The sequence below is a fragment of the Pituophis catenifer genome, unplaced genomic scaffold (genome assembly GCF_029215685.1).
Source record: "Pituophis catenifer annectens isolate HBS135680 unplaced genomic scaffold, rPitCat1.0.hap2 SCAF_4, whole genome shotgun sequence".
Classification (NCBI taxonomy): domain Eukaryota; kingdom Metazoa; phylum Chordata; class Lepidosauria; order Squamata; family Colubridae; genus Pituophis; species Pituophis catenifer.
Window position 1 is genome coordinate 106,448,998 of NW_027256884.1, and position 13,545 is coordinate 106,462,542.

The 13,545-nt window shown below is 38.4% G+C and overlaps 1 protein-coding gene across 1 annotated transcript in view; it reads right to left on the minus strand.

The window, feature by feature from the left end:
• PDS5B (PDS5 cohesin associated factor B) overlaps positions 1 to 13,545 on the minus strand; it is an 89,165-nt gene that overhangs the window by 51,497 nt on the left and 24,123 nt on the right. The window contains exon 2 of the mRNA XM_070942803.1: positions 1,664 to 1,786. Coding sequence (XP_070798904.1) covers positions 1,664 to 1,771 — 108 coding nt within the window. The 5' untranslated portion in view covers positions 1,772 to 1,786. The remainder of the gene's footprint in view (positions 1 to 1,663; positions 1,787 to 13,545) is intronic.

The following is a 13,545-nucleotide window of genomic DNA, read 5'->3' on the forward strand; positions in this document are numbered from 1 at the left end:
ATATTTCTTAGCATAGTATGAAAGATATTAATGTATTCCACTTTAGTCTGATAGCGCCCATCATATTAAAAAAAAACAAAACTCCAGGTTGGTCATCTTGCTACAACTGTGAAAGACAGCAATGAGATTCAATTTCAATCCAAATTTTAAAAAGCAACCCAATTTGATGGAATCCAAACTTCCATGTCTATCAAACAAACTCAATAAAGGGTTTTAATGTTTTGGTTTGCTTCTTTGTCAAATTTGGAGATTCTTTTAATCAGGAGAGTGCAGGAAGAATCCAAAATACTGTCACATTCAATTTGAGAAAAGTGGTACTTTTATTTAAGATTTATATTCCTCCAGAAACTCAGCATGGAATAAACAGCACTCTTAGCATTGCAGAAATAGCATACTTGCCTTCAGTTTTCCCCCCCATAATAGCTCTGTAATAGGGGTTGGATTGAGAATAGTAACTATCCCCTCCAAACAACCAATAACTCTGAATGGTTTACGCTGGAGGTGTCCTTCCAGTCCTAGACTAATATCTATAGTACTAAAGATATTTAGTACATTAAAATCCAGTGTTGTCCATAGTCAACATATCATCCAATATGGCCCTGATAATTAACAATGTCACTGACAAATCTATTTCCTTAGAATATTATGGTTATTATTATATATTTAAAAATATAATTACTGAATGTCTCAACGTTCATGCAAATATTCAGTTTGTTTTCAAAAAACAAATAGGAGATACAAGTAACTTGAAATGACTTCTTTTTAAGCAAAAATGCCTACTTTATTATATCAAAAAATTCCAAAACAATACAAAAATCCACACACACATTGCCTCATACAGAAATAAACTACTACAAATCCCTGATAAATGGCTCTTTAGCCTCTGTTTAAACACTTCCTAAAACAGTCTGTTTCACTGCTAAACAACTCTACTTTAAAATGGTTTTTTTCCTGATGTCAAATCATTATTTTCATTATCAATTGTGCAAGAAATAAAATGTCATTAAATCATATAACTTTCCTAGTATCTGCAATTATTGTTCTAATGTTTCCCTAGTTCTTACCTAGAATTATATTTTATAATTGTCAAAATTGCATAACTGCTCCTCAAAAAAAAAAAAAAAACGCAGATGGAAAGTATACTATTCCTTCCCTTCTCCAACAGAAGACTTCTCTATCACAAGAACCACTGTAGCTATGACATTTTGTGTTTATTTAAGTAATCTTACTTTAATGATCTATATAGTACCAGCTTACTGCTATACTACTACCACAAAAAATATAAGAGGAAAAATAGATTTCTCCTCTCATCTAATTAAAAATGTTCAAGGAATCAAACATGTTTACTTAGAAATATTGAATAAACATAAACATTAAGATAGAGAGCATGAGGCAGTTTAAAAGTTGTCGGAGACAAAAGGCATGCTCTGCTTATTTTAGGCAGGAAAATGATCATCACAATTCAGTTTAACAAGCAACTAAAGAGATACTTGTAAGGAATTTTGCTTCATTGAATTAGTTCTTCTAATTCATCAGAAAAACTTTAACAACTTACTATTATTTACATGTTTAGCCTTTTTGTTTGAAAATAAACAGTTTCACATACATCCAATTTTGGGCTGTCCAAATAAATGTCACAATATGTAATAAACTACCCACTTACTTTTAATCTTCGTACCATCTCTTCTTTTGAAATTTTGTCAGATATTTCTTTAACTCCTGGAGGGTATGTAATTTTTCCATCATTGGCTCTTGTCTTTGAATGAGCCATAGTGCTATTTTAAACCTAGTAAAGAAAAAAAAAATTAGATATTGATCACAAAATATCAAAACACAGACCAAACAGCCAATAGGCAACTGTATAAGTAGTAACAAATTTTACATTTCACCACCGGTCTATATACGTTTGCAGGCATACAAAGTTTAGGATCCAACATCTTCATAAATGCAAGGGGACCCTATTCCTTAAGCAGTCTTTTTTTGTTATTGCCCCTGTATTATAAAACACTTCGAACAAGAGATTAATCTATTTCCCTATTAGCTTTTGACAAGATATTCAAGACTGTTTTATTTGTGCAAGTATTCTGGGATTAAATACTGGCAGCTGATTATGTGGGGATCTATCTCTTCCTATAGCTGGAAGTATATTATGTTGATTTTATGTTAACTTTGCATTTTACATAAACCACCAGGATTGCTTTTAATCTGAGCATATAGAAATACTTTAAATAAATAAATCCAATAATTATTTGCAAATTATTGTGCAGGAATTTTGTGATCAACTGCATAGCTGAAATACAGTTGCAACATACCCATTAGACAACTTTCTATTGAATGAATCTGTTTAATAAGGTTTTCTTGGAAAAGATGTTTACATCACAGCAAGATTTTTTCAACGAGGTCCCACTCGTCATCTTCAGGCTGGTGTCTTTGGCTTCATGCCTGTGCGAGCAAAGCATGATCGGAGCTGCCGCCTACCGGACATCTGGAAACTAGCCCTAATCAACAGAAGAGTCCCAGCCATGAAGATTAACACCAGACCCAAGATAACACATGACACCACCACCAATCATCCTCACCAGATTCAAACCCAAACCCATCCCATAGACGAAATACAACCACCATCCAGAAGCCAGACCACGGCATCACCAGCTGCTGCACCCCCCTCCAATCCCCACACAAAGCAAATTGACACACGCCATGAACACATGGCAAGACCTCAAACCCGGAGCCAAACCAAAGCTCGGGATGTGGCATCACAGCCATCTGCTCAGGACATTACATCAAAAAATCAGGATATCACAACACCAGAACTCAGGATGTTAACACACAGCCCATTACCCAGGTCGTTAAAACAAAAGACTAATGGGCACACATCAAGGACCTCACCTACACAGGATGTTATGAAACAGCCGACTAATCTGCAAACATTAACTCATCAAGATGTAACAACACAGCCAACCCACCCGCTCACAGCAACAAAGCCAACAACCTACACCTCCCCACCAGTATTTATAGAGAGACGGCAGCTCCGATCATGCTTTGCTCACACAGGCATGAAGCCGAAGACACCAACCTGAAGATGACAAGTGGGACCTCGTCGAAACGTCGCCAAGATACTCTGAATCTTACACGGGAAAAGACCCGATACACCAAAAGTTGCATATATACATATATATACATATATGTATACATATATACATATACATATATGTATATATATATATATATATATATATACACACACACACACACACACATACACACACTGAATAAATATGTTTTCTGAGGTTTTCGCGGGTGTTTGTATGTAGGTCTTTGGTTATTCAGGTTTTCTCCCGCGTAAAATTGGAAGTGTCTTGGCTAGTGTCTACATACATACATATATACATATATACATACATACATACATACATACATATAAATGGGAACTAGCTTCCATAATTTCCGAGATGCCAAGACAACAGTTAAGTTGTATTTACAGAAATAAAGGAGCACAATTTCACTTGAAAATAGCAAGGAAGCTATTACAAATGATCTCTCATGGCTGTGAAAGTGCTCATTCTTAGGACATAGTAGAGATTCTTGAAAAAGTTAAGGACAGATGTTTAAATTCACAGTCATGTATTTTCTGAAGCATCTTTACTGAATTTGAAGTTTTATTCAATACTGTTACCCGTATTTTGAGTTTTGAACTACCATTAAAAAAAAGGTTCAAGTTTTTTAAAAGGTTTTAATTTCTTGAGTTCAGAAGCTGTAATTTCTTGAGCTCAGATACAAAAATGGAAATTCCCAATCTTTTTCTAGCAGTCCTTCAAAAGGAAAAACCACTGATCCAAGGGGTATACAGCTTGAAATCGTGGTCTTCAGTATAATGTAGAATCACATTTCTACCTTTCTTTCTATAAACTATGTATGTAAATGATTCCATAAAATCCAACGCATATAAAATCTAATATTGACTGCAAAAACTTACCTTTCATACACTTGAAACAAAAACAAATTCAGAGAAATGTGGGGGATTTTTTGCAAAATATGTCAAATGATATCTCTACTTGCAGAACTGCACAATTACTGAAATTGTTCAGTAATTTATCACCGGCTCTCCCCTCTCTGTATTTTTCTCTCTTCTCTCTCTCCTCCCTCTCTGTATCTCTGTCTCTCTCTCCCTCCTCTGTATCTCTGTGTCTTTCTCTCTCCCCCCTCTCTCTCTGTATCTCTCTGTCCCTATGTTTCCCGCTCTCTGTATCTCTCTGTGTGTGTGTCTCCTCTATGTGTGTGTGTCTCTCTCTGCCCAAGGGGTGAAATCTAAAATTTTTCCCTACCGGTTCTGTGGGCGTGGCTTGGTGGGGTGTCTGTCCTGTGACTGAGTGGGCATGGCCAACTTGATGTCACTCACAGCCATGCCCACTCAGTCCCAAGACCCTCTTCCACCAAGCCACGCCCACAGAACCCGGTAGGAAAACTTTTTAAATTTCTTTCTCCCACGGTTCCGCCCACCCACCCCATTCCCCGGACTCCTACTGCTCACCTTTCTCCCGCAGCTGGCTGTCAGGGAAGGCAAGCACCCTAAAGGTACCAGAGTCGCTCACTCTCCTTCTTGAATGAGCCGCTCTGGTCCACACGCCGGCTGTGCAAGCGCACACCATTTATCTAATTCAGCGGCAGGTTGGGTGTGCGCTTGCGCAGCCGGTGCATAAACCAGAGCGTCTCATTCAAGGAGAGTGAGCGACTCCGGTACCTTTCGGGCGCTTGCCTTCCCTGACAGCCAGCTGCTGGCCTTGCCGCGGAGCTGCTGCCTGCTCGCCCTTCGCCATGCAGCTCCGCCCACCCGCCCCATTCCCCAGTCTCTCTCTCCCCCCCTCTCTGTATCTCTCTCCTCCCCCTCTGATTCTAATATGAGGCGTCGGGCAGGCCACAAAGCACTCTCGCAGCACTCTGCACATCACAGTGAACTTTAGAGCACTTCACAATGGGACAGGGATGGGCTCCCCTCCTCCTCTTGGAGCCCATTACGACATGGCGGCTCTCCTCCTCCCTTCTCCTCTTGCGACCCCTGGCCGGCTGTGGCGGAGCCGGGAGAGTGCGCTGCTACCATGGCAACTCCACTCTGCTGTACAGTAGAAGCCATTTTAAGGCAATCCAGTAGAATCCATTTTAAGGCACAACAGGCTGTATCTTAACACACCCCCTGAAGAGTGTTAGGAGTGTCTTACCCCCCCCCCCCGCAATATTTCTTTTCAGGGAGTAAGTCATCTATGTACCAAGTTTGATTGAAATTGCTCAAGGCATTCCAGAATTATGCTGGTAGAAGCCATTTTAAGGCAGTCCAGTAGAAGCCATTTTAAGGCACAACAGGCTGTATCTTTGCCCAGGTATTTATAGACGTCGAAGCGTTTGTCTGACAGGGAGCCATTGGGAGGGGCCTTTCTTCCGCCTACTCCCATCATCCCTGCCCTCTCCTTTCCACCTCCTGTTGAGGGTAAAACTGCCCTCTGCAAAGTGGTGCAACGGACCAGACAGCGAATAGATACGTTGCTTAGCAAAACACACAGATACTCACAGACTCTGAACGTTGATAGAAAAATAAACAGTCTTTACTTGTAGTAAAAAAACCAAACTTGGCTTCTCAAAACAAAGATAACACTTCTTCAAATAATCACGGTTCAACACAAAAACATAGTTTGCTTACAATTCCAGTTCTCTTCAGTAACACAGACACAGTTCCTTTCAGCAGTTCAACCTTCTAATAGCAGGAGCAGAAGTGAATGAACTTGCTGCCTTCTTTTATGTCTGCTTAGCACAGCCAATTAGTCATGTTGTAGCAGTTAAAGTTACAGAACATAGTTTTCTATATATTACCTACCCAACCATAGGATAAGCATCCAACATTCTCCCCTTTGGGTAGACTAATATATTTACAATCTTAAACCATACTGTTCACATGTATCTATATGTTTCCTACTTCCCTGTGCTTTTGTGAAATGATCAGCCACATTGTCTTCTGATGCACAATATACAAGTTCTATCATCTTGTTCATTATACATTCTCTTACATTGAGATACCGAAGATCTGTATGTTTTGTTCTAGTCTTTACAGCTATATTTGTCGCCATTCTGAACTGTTTTAATAGATTATTAATTTTATCAGTTTGGGATAATTTAAATCCTCCCTTAGTTTTTTCAATCCTTACACCTAGGTATTGTTGTATCTCCCTTAGATTTTTAATCCTGACATAAGCTTTTAATTCATCAACAATCCTGTTGGCCTCTTGCTCATTCTTTGTAATCAGAGCTATATCGTCCGTAAAAAGAAGTAATAATGATACTATACCATCCCTTTCCATTTTAAATAAACATGGATCTGCTAATCCTGCTTTAAATCCGATATTCTTCAATGTTTTTACAATGCACTGGTTCCATTTATAACCTGACTGTTTTAACCCATACAGACTTTTCTTTAATAACCAACAGTCAGCCTTCCCATTTTCCTCAAATCCTGAGGGTTTCATTAAATAAATTTCATGCTGTAATGGTGCATGCAGATATGCGGTCTCTACATCTAAATGGTTAACTATATATTTATTTCTAGGTGCCCATACCAACGCTGCTCTTAATGTAATGGCTTTTAAGCTTGGAGCGAATAATTCATCATAATCATTAGGAGACTGATTAAATCCTTGAGCTACCAGCCTAGCTTTATATATTGGTATCCCATCTATCCTAGTCTTTAATTTATATACCCACTTACTACCAAGTATAGTTTTCCCTTTTGGAATTGTTACAGACTCATACACTTTCAAATTCTGCAAAGATTGTAGTTCTTTAGTCATTGCACCTCTCCACACTTTCTGGTCTTCAGGTGGAAACGTGGTCAACTCATTAAATATAGTAGGGACTTTATTTACTTGATAGACTGTAGTTGCCTGATACCTATCAGGTGGTCTTGTTACTCTACTCGACCTTCTTGGGAGTTCAGGACTTACAGATTGCCTCTCCACCTTTACTTCTTCCTGTACTAAGTCTTTCTCTACCTCTTCGCTCTGGATCTCTGGCATTTCATTGGTAGCTTCAGTCTGAGTTTCAATGATTACCTCATTTTCAGTCCCTAATTTATTCCACCCTACATGCTCCATAAACCTGGCATTTGCACTGTTAACTACCGTTGCTATTCCTTTTACCCAAAATCTGTAGGACCTGTGGTTTGAATTATAACCAACAAATATTAATTGTTGTGCCCTACTCTGGCCCTTACGCCTTAACTGCACTGGAATATGTACCCATGCAGGTGACCCAAATGTGTGTATGTAGCTCAAATCCGGCTTCCTTCCATGCCATACGGTATATGGAATTTTGTTAGTGGTTGTATTTATGGTGTTGTTTAAGAGTGTATTTGCACACATAATTGCTTCTCTGCATAAATTAGCCAGTAAACCTGCATCAGCTAACATTGATCTCATCATTGCTTGTAGGGTTTGTCCTCTCCTTTCAACATATGAGTTACGTTGTGGTCTATTTGGAGCTGAACATTTGTGCTTTATACCAGCATTATCTAACATTGATTTAAACCTTGTGTTTACAAACTCAGTACCATTGTCAGTTACAATGGTAACTATTTTTTGATTTGTTTTTCTCTCCACAAACTTAATCCATTGAACAAAATACCAAAAAGTATCTACCTTAGTCTTCAATAAGTAGCAAAAACCATACCTGGAATAATGGTCAACTATACTGAGAACATAGCAAGCACCCTCTAAACTAGCCTTCATTGGCCCTATTAAATCAGCAAATACCACTTCCAGTGGTCTCTTCGTTTTAAACCCGTCAAACCTATTAGCAGGGATTGTTCTACTTTTCTGCTGATTACAAATATTGCAATTTAAATACTGGTTACATGGTTTCAGCTTCAACCCATCAACCAATTTTACAGTTTTCTGTAACATCTTAAAACTGATATGCCCCATACATCTATGAAGCAAGTGAACACATTCATCATGTGGTTTGACATTTGAGTATACAACATTTGTAACATGGTTACTAGATAATTCATATAAACCATCTTTCAGTTTTCCAATAATGTTGGTTTCACCTTTTTCAATTAAACAATCATTGGTTCTAAACGTTACTGTATATCCTAGCTTAACCAATATTCTAACCGAAATCAAATTAAAGTTTAGATTTGGAACATATAACATATGCATTTTTTCGTTTACATATGGACATATTGCCATTCCCTCACCACATGCCTTTAGCTTCCACCCATTTGCTAAAGAAACATTATTACTAGGCAACATTTTCACAAAATAGTTTTGTGTTCTACAATGCATAGCGACGCCCCACTATCAATAACCCATGAATCGTGATTAACCGGTTTCTTATCAGATATAGCTACATTACATTGTTTTTTATCTTTAACTATGGTTTTTTGTTTAGCCTTCTGCAAAACCTGGCTATATGACCCTTCTTGCCACAATTAAAACAATGTTTTATAGCATATACATGGTTATTTGCCTTTACATTTACATTAATCGACTCGGGTTCTTCTCTTGTTTTCTTTCTTCTCTCCTTCTGGCCTCTTCTAGTAGTCACAAGGTTACATTGGCCAAAGTTAGTTCCTGCTGTGTGAGAACTTCAAATGATGTTAGTACGTCGTCGTAGCGCTCATCTAGCAATGATAACAGTATATAAACCTGTTGCTGCTCGGAAAAAACCACCTCCTTCTGATGAAGCTCTCGAAAAATGCTTTTTATGCAATTCAGGTGTGTTAACATGTCACCACCCTTAAGGAGTCGTGTGCGAAACAACCTTCGTATAATGTTAATTTGCGCCCCCACAGTGTCACGAACATAAAGACATTTCAAATTGCCCCAGCATTTTGCAGCAGACTGTTCACCCTCGATGTGAATAAGCTGGGTATCGTCTAGAGACAAACCAATAATACACAATGCACACTAATTCTTCCTCTGGAACTCGGCTATCTTCCTGGCATCCTCAGCATTCCAGGAGGTCACATCTGGTGGATTCTGCACTACATCCCATAGCCCTTCTTTGCGCAACAGGAGACGGCACTTGGTGGACCAGGATTTGTAGTTGGTGCCATCCAGCTGGGTAACCAGCGATAAGTTGGGAGCTTGACCTTGGGCCATCCTCACCAGGATATTAAATACATATCAGAATGTCTGGAGCAATAATGTGTGTCACAACTTTCTTGTTGCTGTAACTGGTATGCACACTCTGGTACTGGGCCCATAACCAGTGTTGAGGGTAAAACTGCCCTCTGCAAAGTGGTGCAATGGACCAGACAGCGAATAGATACGTTGCTAAGCAAAACACAGAGATACTCACAGACTCTGAACGTTGATAGAAAAATAAACAGTCTTTACTTGTAGTAAAAAAAACAAACTTGGCTTCTCAAAACAAAGATAACACTTCTTCAAATAATCACAGTTCAACACAAAAACATAGATTGCTTACAATTCCAGTTCTCTTCAGTGACACAGACACAGTTCCTTTCAGGAGTTCAACCTTCTAATAGCAGGAGCAGAAGTATGAAGTATTGCATGTATGGAGATATATATATATATATATATATATCTCCATACATCCGATAACAAATCAGGGTGGATTTGATTTAAATCAAACTGATACAATTTAAATCACTAGTCAGTAAGGTTTGCTTTAAATCATAGTTTTCTACATAAAGACTAATTCTTGCTGGTATAACTTTAACATGCAAGTAGATGAAGATTTTTAGAATAACAACTTTTCATATTAGTTTTTTTATCCAACGTTTAATAGGTTAATCATTCATATTTGGACAACTTTTCTGTTGTACTTAGGAAGGAGAAAAATAATCATTACCTTAATAATAACAATTTAAATAGATTTATTCAACTGAAACAATAACATTACAGCATATGTTATTTGCTTAAACAAACATCCATGTTTGTTAACTAATTTGGCTAAACAAAATATATATTTTAAGAAACTTAGACTGTCAGCCCAGCCTACACATGAAAAACTTAAATACTGTCCTCTGTAGGTCACTCGTCATCTTCATCTTCTTCTTTGTTCATAATCTTGAAAAGAAAAACAAGCTTTCCTGCTTTATCGGGTCCCAAATGATTTCTCAATTTAGAATGAATGAGTCCAAAGGAAGAGAACTGAGTAAACACTTAAAAACAGAACTACACATGGACAGAATTAAATCACAAGCATTAAAAAAACAAATGGGACAAGTACTGTCTCCAGCTCATTTTTTGGCAAATATTGTCAATATCCAGTATCGGTCAAAGTGCTGAGGAAGAGGAGTTAGCTATGACATGGGTATCCAGCAATCATCCATCTATAATGCCAACTATAATAAACTTCAAAGCTAAGGGGGAACCATTCAAGAAATATATGTTTGCTGAAGATATTTTAAAGAAAGTCACACCAGTGAACTGGTGGAAGTCACTTAAGCACTTGGATTTAGAGACTGTTCAAGTAATGAATTCACTTTTAACAGCAGTAGCTTCTTCTCCAGGCGTTGAAAGAATATTCCTTCCAAATTTCAACAGCATCAGCAATAAAACAGCTATTTTTCTGTATTTTGTTTAAAGCTTCAGAGATGGGTTTCAGGATGCTCAGCATATGTTCAACATTTCTCTTAAGCCCAATGTTGAGGATTTTGGTCGTGACAGTGCCATCTATTTTATCTCGATTTTCTTCACAAACTGTCATCAGAGTAGGCCAGTTCTTGATATACTGCTCAAAACAGTCCACCACAGAGTTCCATCTAACATCTTGTGGGAGCGTTAGCTTGGTTCCACCCATCCTTTTCAGAGCTGCTGCAGCAAAATGATTGTTACGGAAGTATTTAGCAATTTCAACAACATTAGTCTTTATTTCTGGAATGCTTACCGTATTTTCCGGCGTATAAGACGACTGGGCATATAAAACGACCCCCAACTTTTCCTGTTAAAATATAGGGTTTGGGCTATACTCGCCATATAAGACTACCCGTCTTCCAACGCACACCAAATAAAAATTAAAAAACATCAACTGGCTCACCCACAATGGAAAAACAGCTGTGCTAGACCCAAAATGGCCCCTGCAACAAGCAGGAACCTCACACAGCCACAAAAAGCCCCAAAAAAACAACTTTCACACTTTACACACACAAAATTCCACGTACAGTTTTGTGAGATTTTGTGTGTTTGTGTAGTTAGAGTGAAACACTACAGAAACACACTAAATCTCAAAAAGCTGCACAAATATTATTTTATTTTATTTTATTTTAATTTTTATATGAAAGCTAAATTTAAAACTTCCTAAACTTTAAATGGCTAGGTCTAAAAAAGAACTAAAAAAAAACCCAATTAACTTTTTTTTTTAAAGCTCCCAAAGGGGGAAAAAACTTACCCAATAGAAGAGGGGTCTCCAACCTTGGCAATTTTAAGACTTGTAGACTTCAACTCCCAGAATTCCTCAGCCTAGCTGAGGAATTCTGGGAGTTGAAGTCCACAACTCCCTGCCTGCTTGATTGCAGGCAGGGAGTTGCTTGCTGATGGAATGGATTCAGGCAAGCGAAGCAAGGCAAGCGTTGTGACTAGCAGCTAAGGTAAGCAAGCTGGAGGGGGAAAACTTTTCTTTTTACATGGCTCTGGCGATCCAAGCTGAGTTGCCTGATTAGCAGGCAACTCAGCTGGGATCGTCAGAGCTTGGATCGCCAGAGCCATGTAAAAGAAAAAAAGTTTTTTTCCTTTTAAATGGCTTTGGCGATCCCAGCTGAGTTGCAGGCAACTCAGCTGGGATGGTCAGAGCTTGGCTCGTCAGAGCCTTTCGGGCTGGTCTGCCTGGTTACAGGAGAACGACACCCGGCGTATAAGACGACCCCCGACTTTTGAGAAGATTTTCATGTGTTAAAAAGTCGTCTTATAGGCCGGAAAATACGATAAGTCTTTGGCTAAGAGGTGTAGCAAATGAGCACTGCAACCATATGTTATTAGCTTTGTATTCCCTTCCTGCTCTTCTAAATTTCTTCTCATCTTGGATACATTTGCAGCATTGTCTGTGACCAAACTGCGTACTTTTGAATTTTTGTTCACATGTTATTATAGCTTTTACTGCCACTTCTTGTAAGTATTCTCCTGTGTGTGCATTTCCTGACATATCAATTGTTTGTGCAAGGAAGACTTTCCCTTCTTCTGTTGTTACACAAGCACATACAATAGGATCATTGTGGACATTACTCCACCCATCAATACTAGGTTAACAATTCTACCCTCCAGAGCTCCATTTCTCTGTCATACACTTTATCCAGTAGTTTCCCTGCAACATCTGCTCTGCTGGGTGGACTGTATCCTGGTCTCAGTGACTGAACCATATTAATGAAATGTGGGTTCTCAGTCAGACGGAAAGAAGAGTTCGTTGCATAAACAAACTGGGCAATTTTTTCATCAATTAACTTTTCTTCTAATCTGCTAGTTTTTATCACAAATTTATCTATGGTGGTTTCCAGGAGGGAAGGGTTTTTTCCTTCTTAGGTGATAGTGATATGTAGCTGTGGGTGTCTGATGATGATGATGATGCTAATGAAGCACTATCCTGGATGGATAACTCTGAAACTGTAGAACAGGAGGATGGTGATCTTGAAGGTGGATAGTTTCCAGAATCCATGAATTCCCCTAAACAAAAAAGTCAATGCTGTTATTTTATTGTTTATACAATTTCTGCTTATTGTACACAGCACTGCCCCAAAAGGAATATTTGCTTTTCTTCATAACTGTACCAAATGACAGTAACATGCAGTAATAATAAGAAATATAATTTTACTCAAACATTCAAGACTGTTCAAGGCAGTCTTTAGAAATATGATTCAATAAAAATGTTTACCAACCTGAAGATCCTGCCTGTTCAAATGTGTTTCTTTGGTCATCTTCATCACAGCACTTCTCATGATGTTGCCTCATTCGGGCCACCAGGCCTTGCATTTCTTTGTTGCAGTGTTTGCAGTTTGCACACATGCCTGCCTTACCGATAGGTAAAGGAACTTCATTAAAATATTGCCAAACTGGGTCTCTTTTATGGCCTGCTGCTATTTCCTCCAAGGAAAGAATGTGATAAACCTCAGGTCATACACACAAAAAGATCTAAAGACTTGTCTGTCTGTGGCTGTGCAGTATTGTGCTCAGAAAGTTTCACTTTCATTTTGTACTGCTTGTCTGCTTGCCCCTTCCTCCTCACACTTAGTTTCACTTTCTTCCTGTGCAGATCTATTCCACTCCAAACAATCAGAAAAATATTGTTTCTATTCTATTCACTGAACTTCTTGAAACTTAGCACTGAAGGGGTTGATTCTGTATTCATAGGTTGTAGAACAATAGGATTAAGGTCTTTTTCTCGACTCTGTTCATGTTATAACATTTTTGCTGTGAACAAGAGGCATGTGATCTCTGCTGAGTCAAATTCAGTTTTGAGAACTGCAAAAGTAAACCAAGCATCTGTGATAATATCTTGTAGGCAGAGAAACTGCCCAATAATCTTACAAAAACCTCTAGAAGA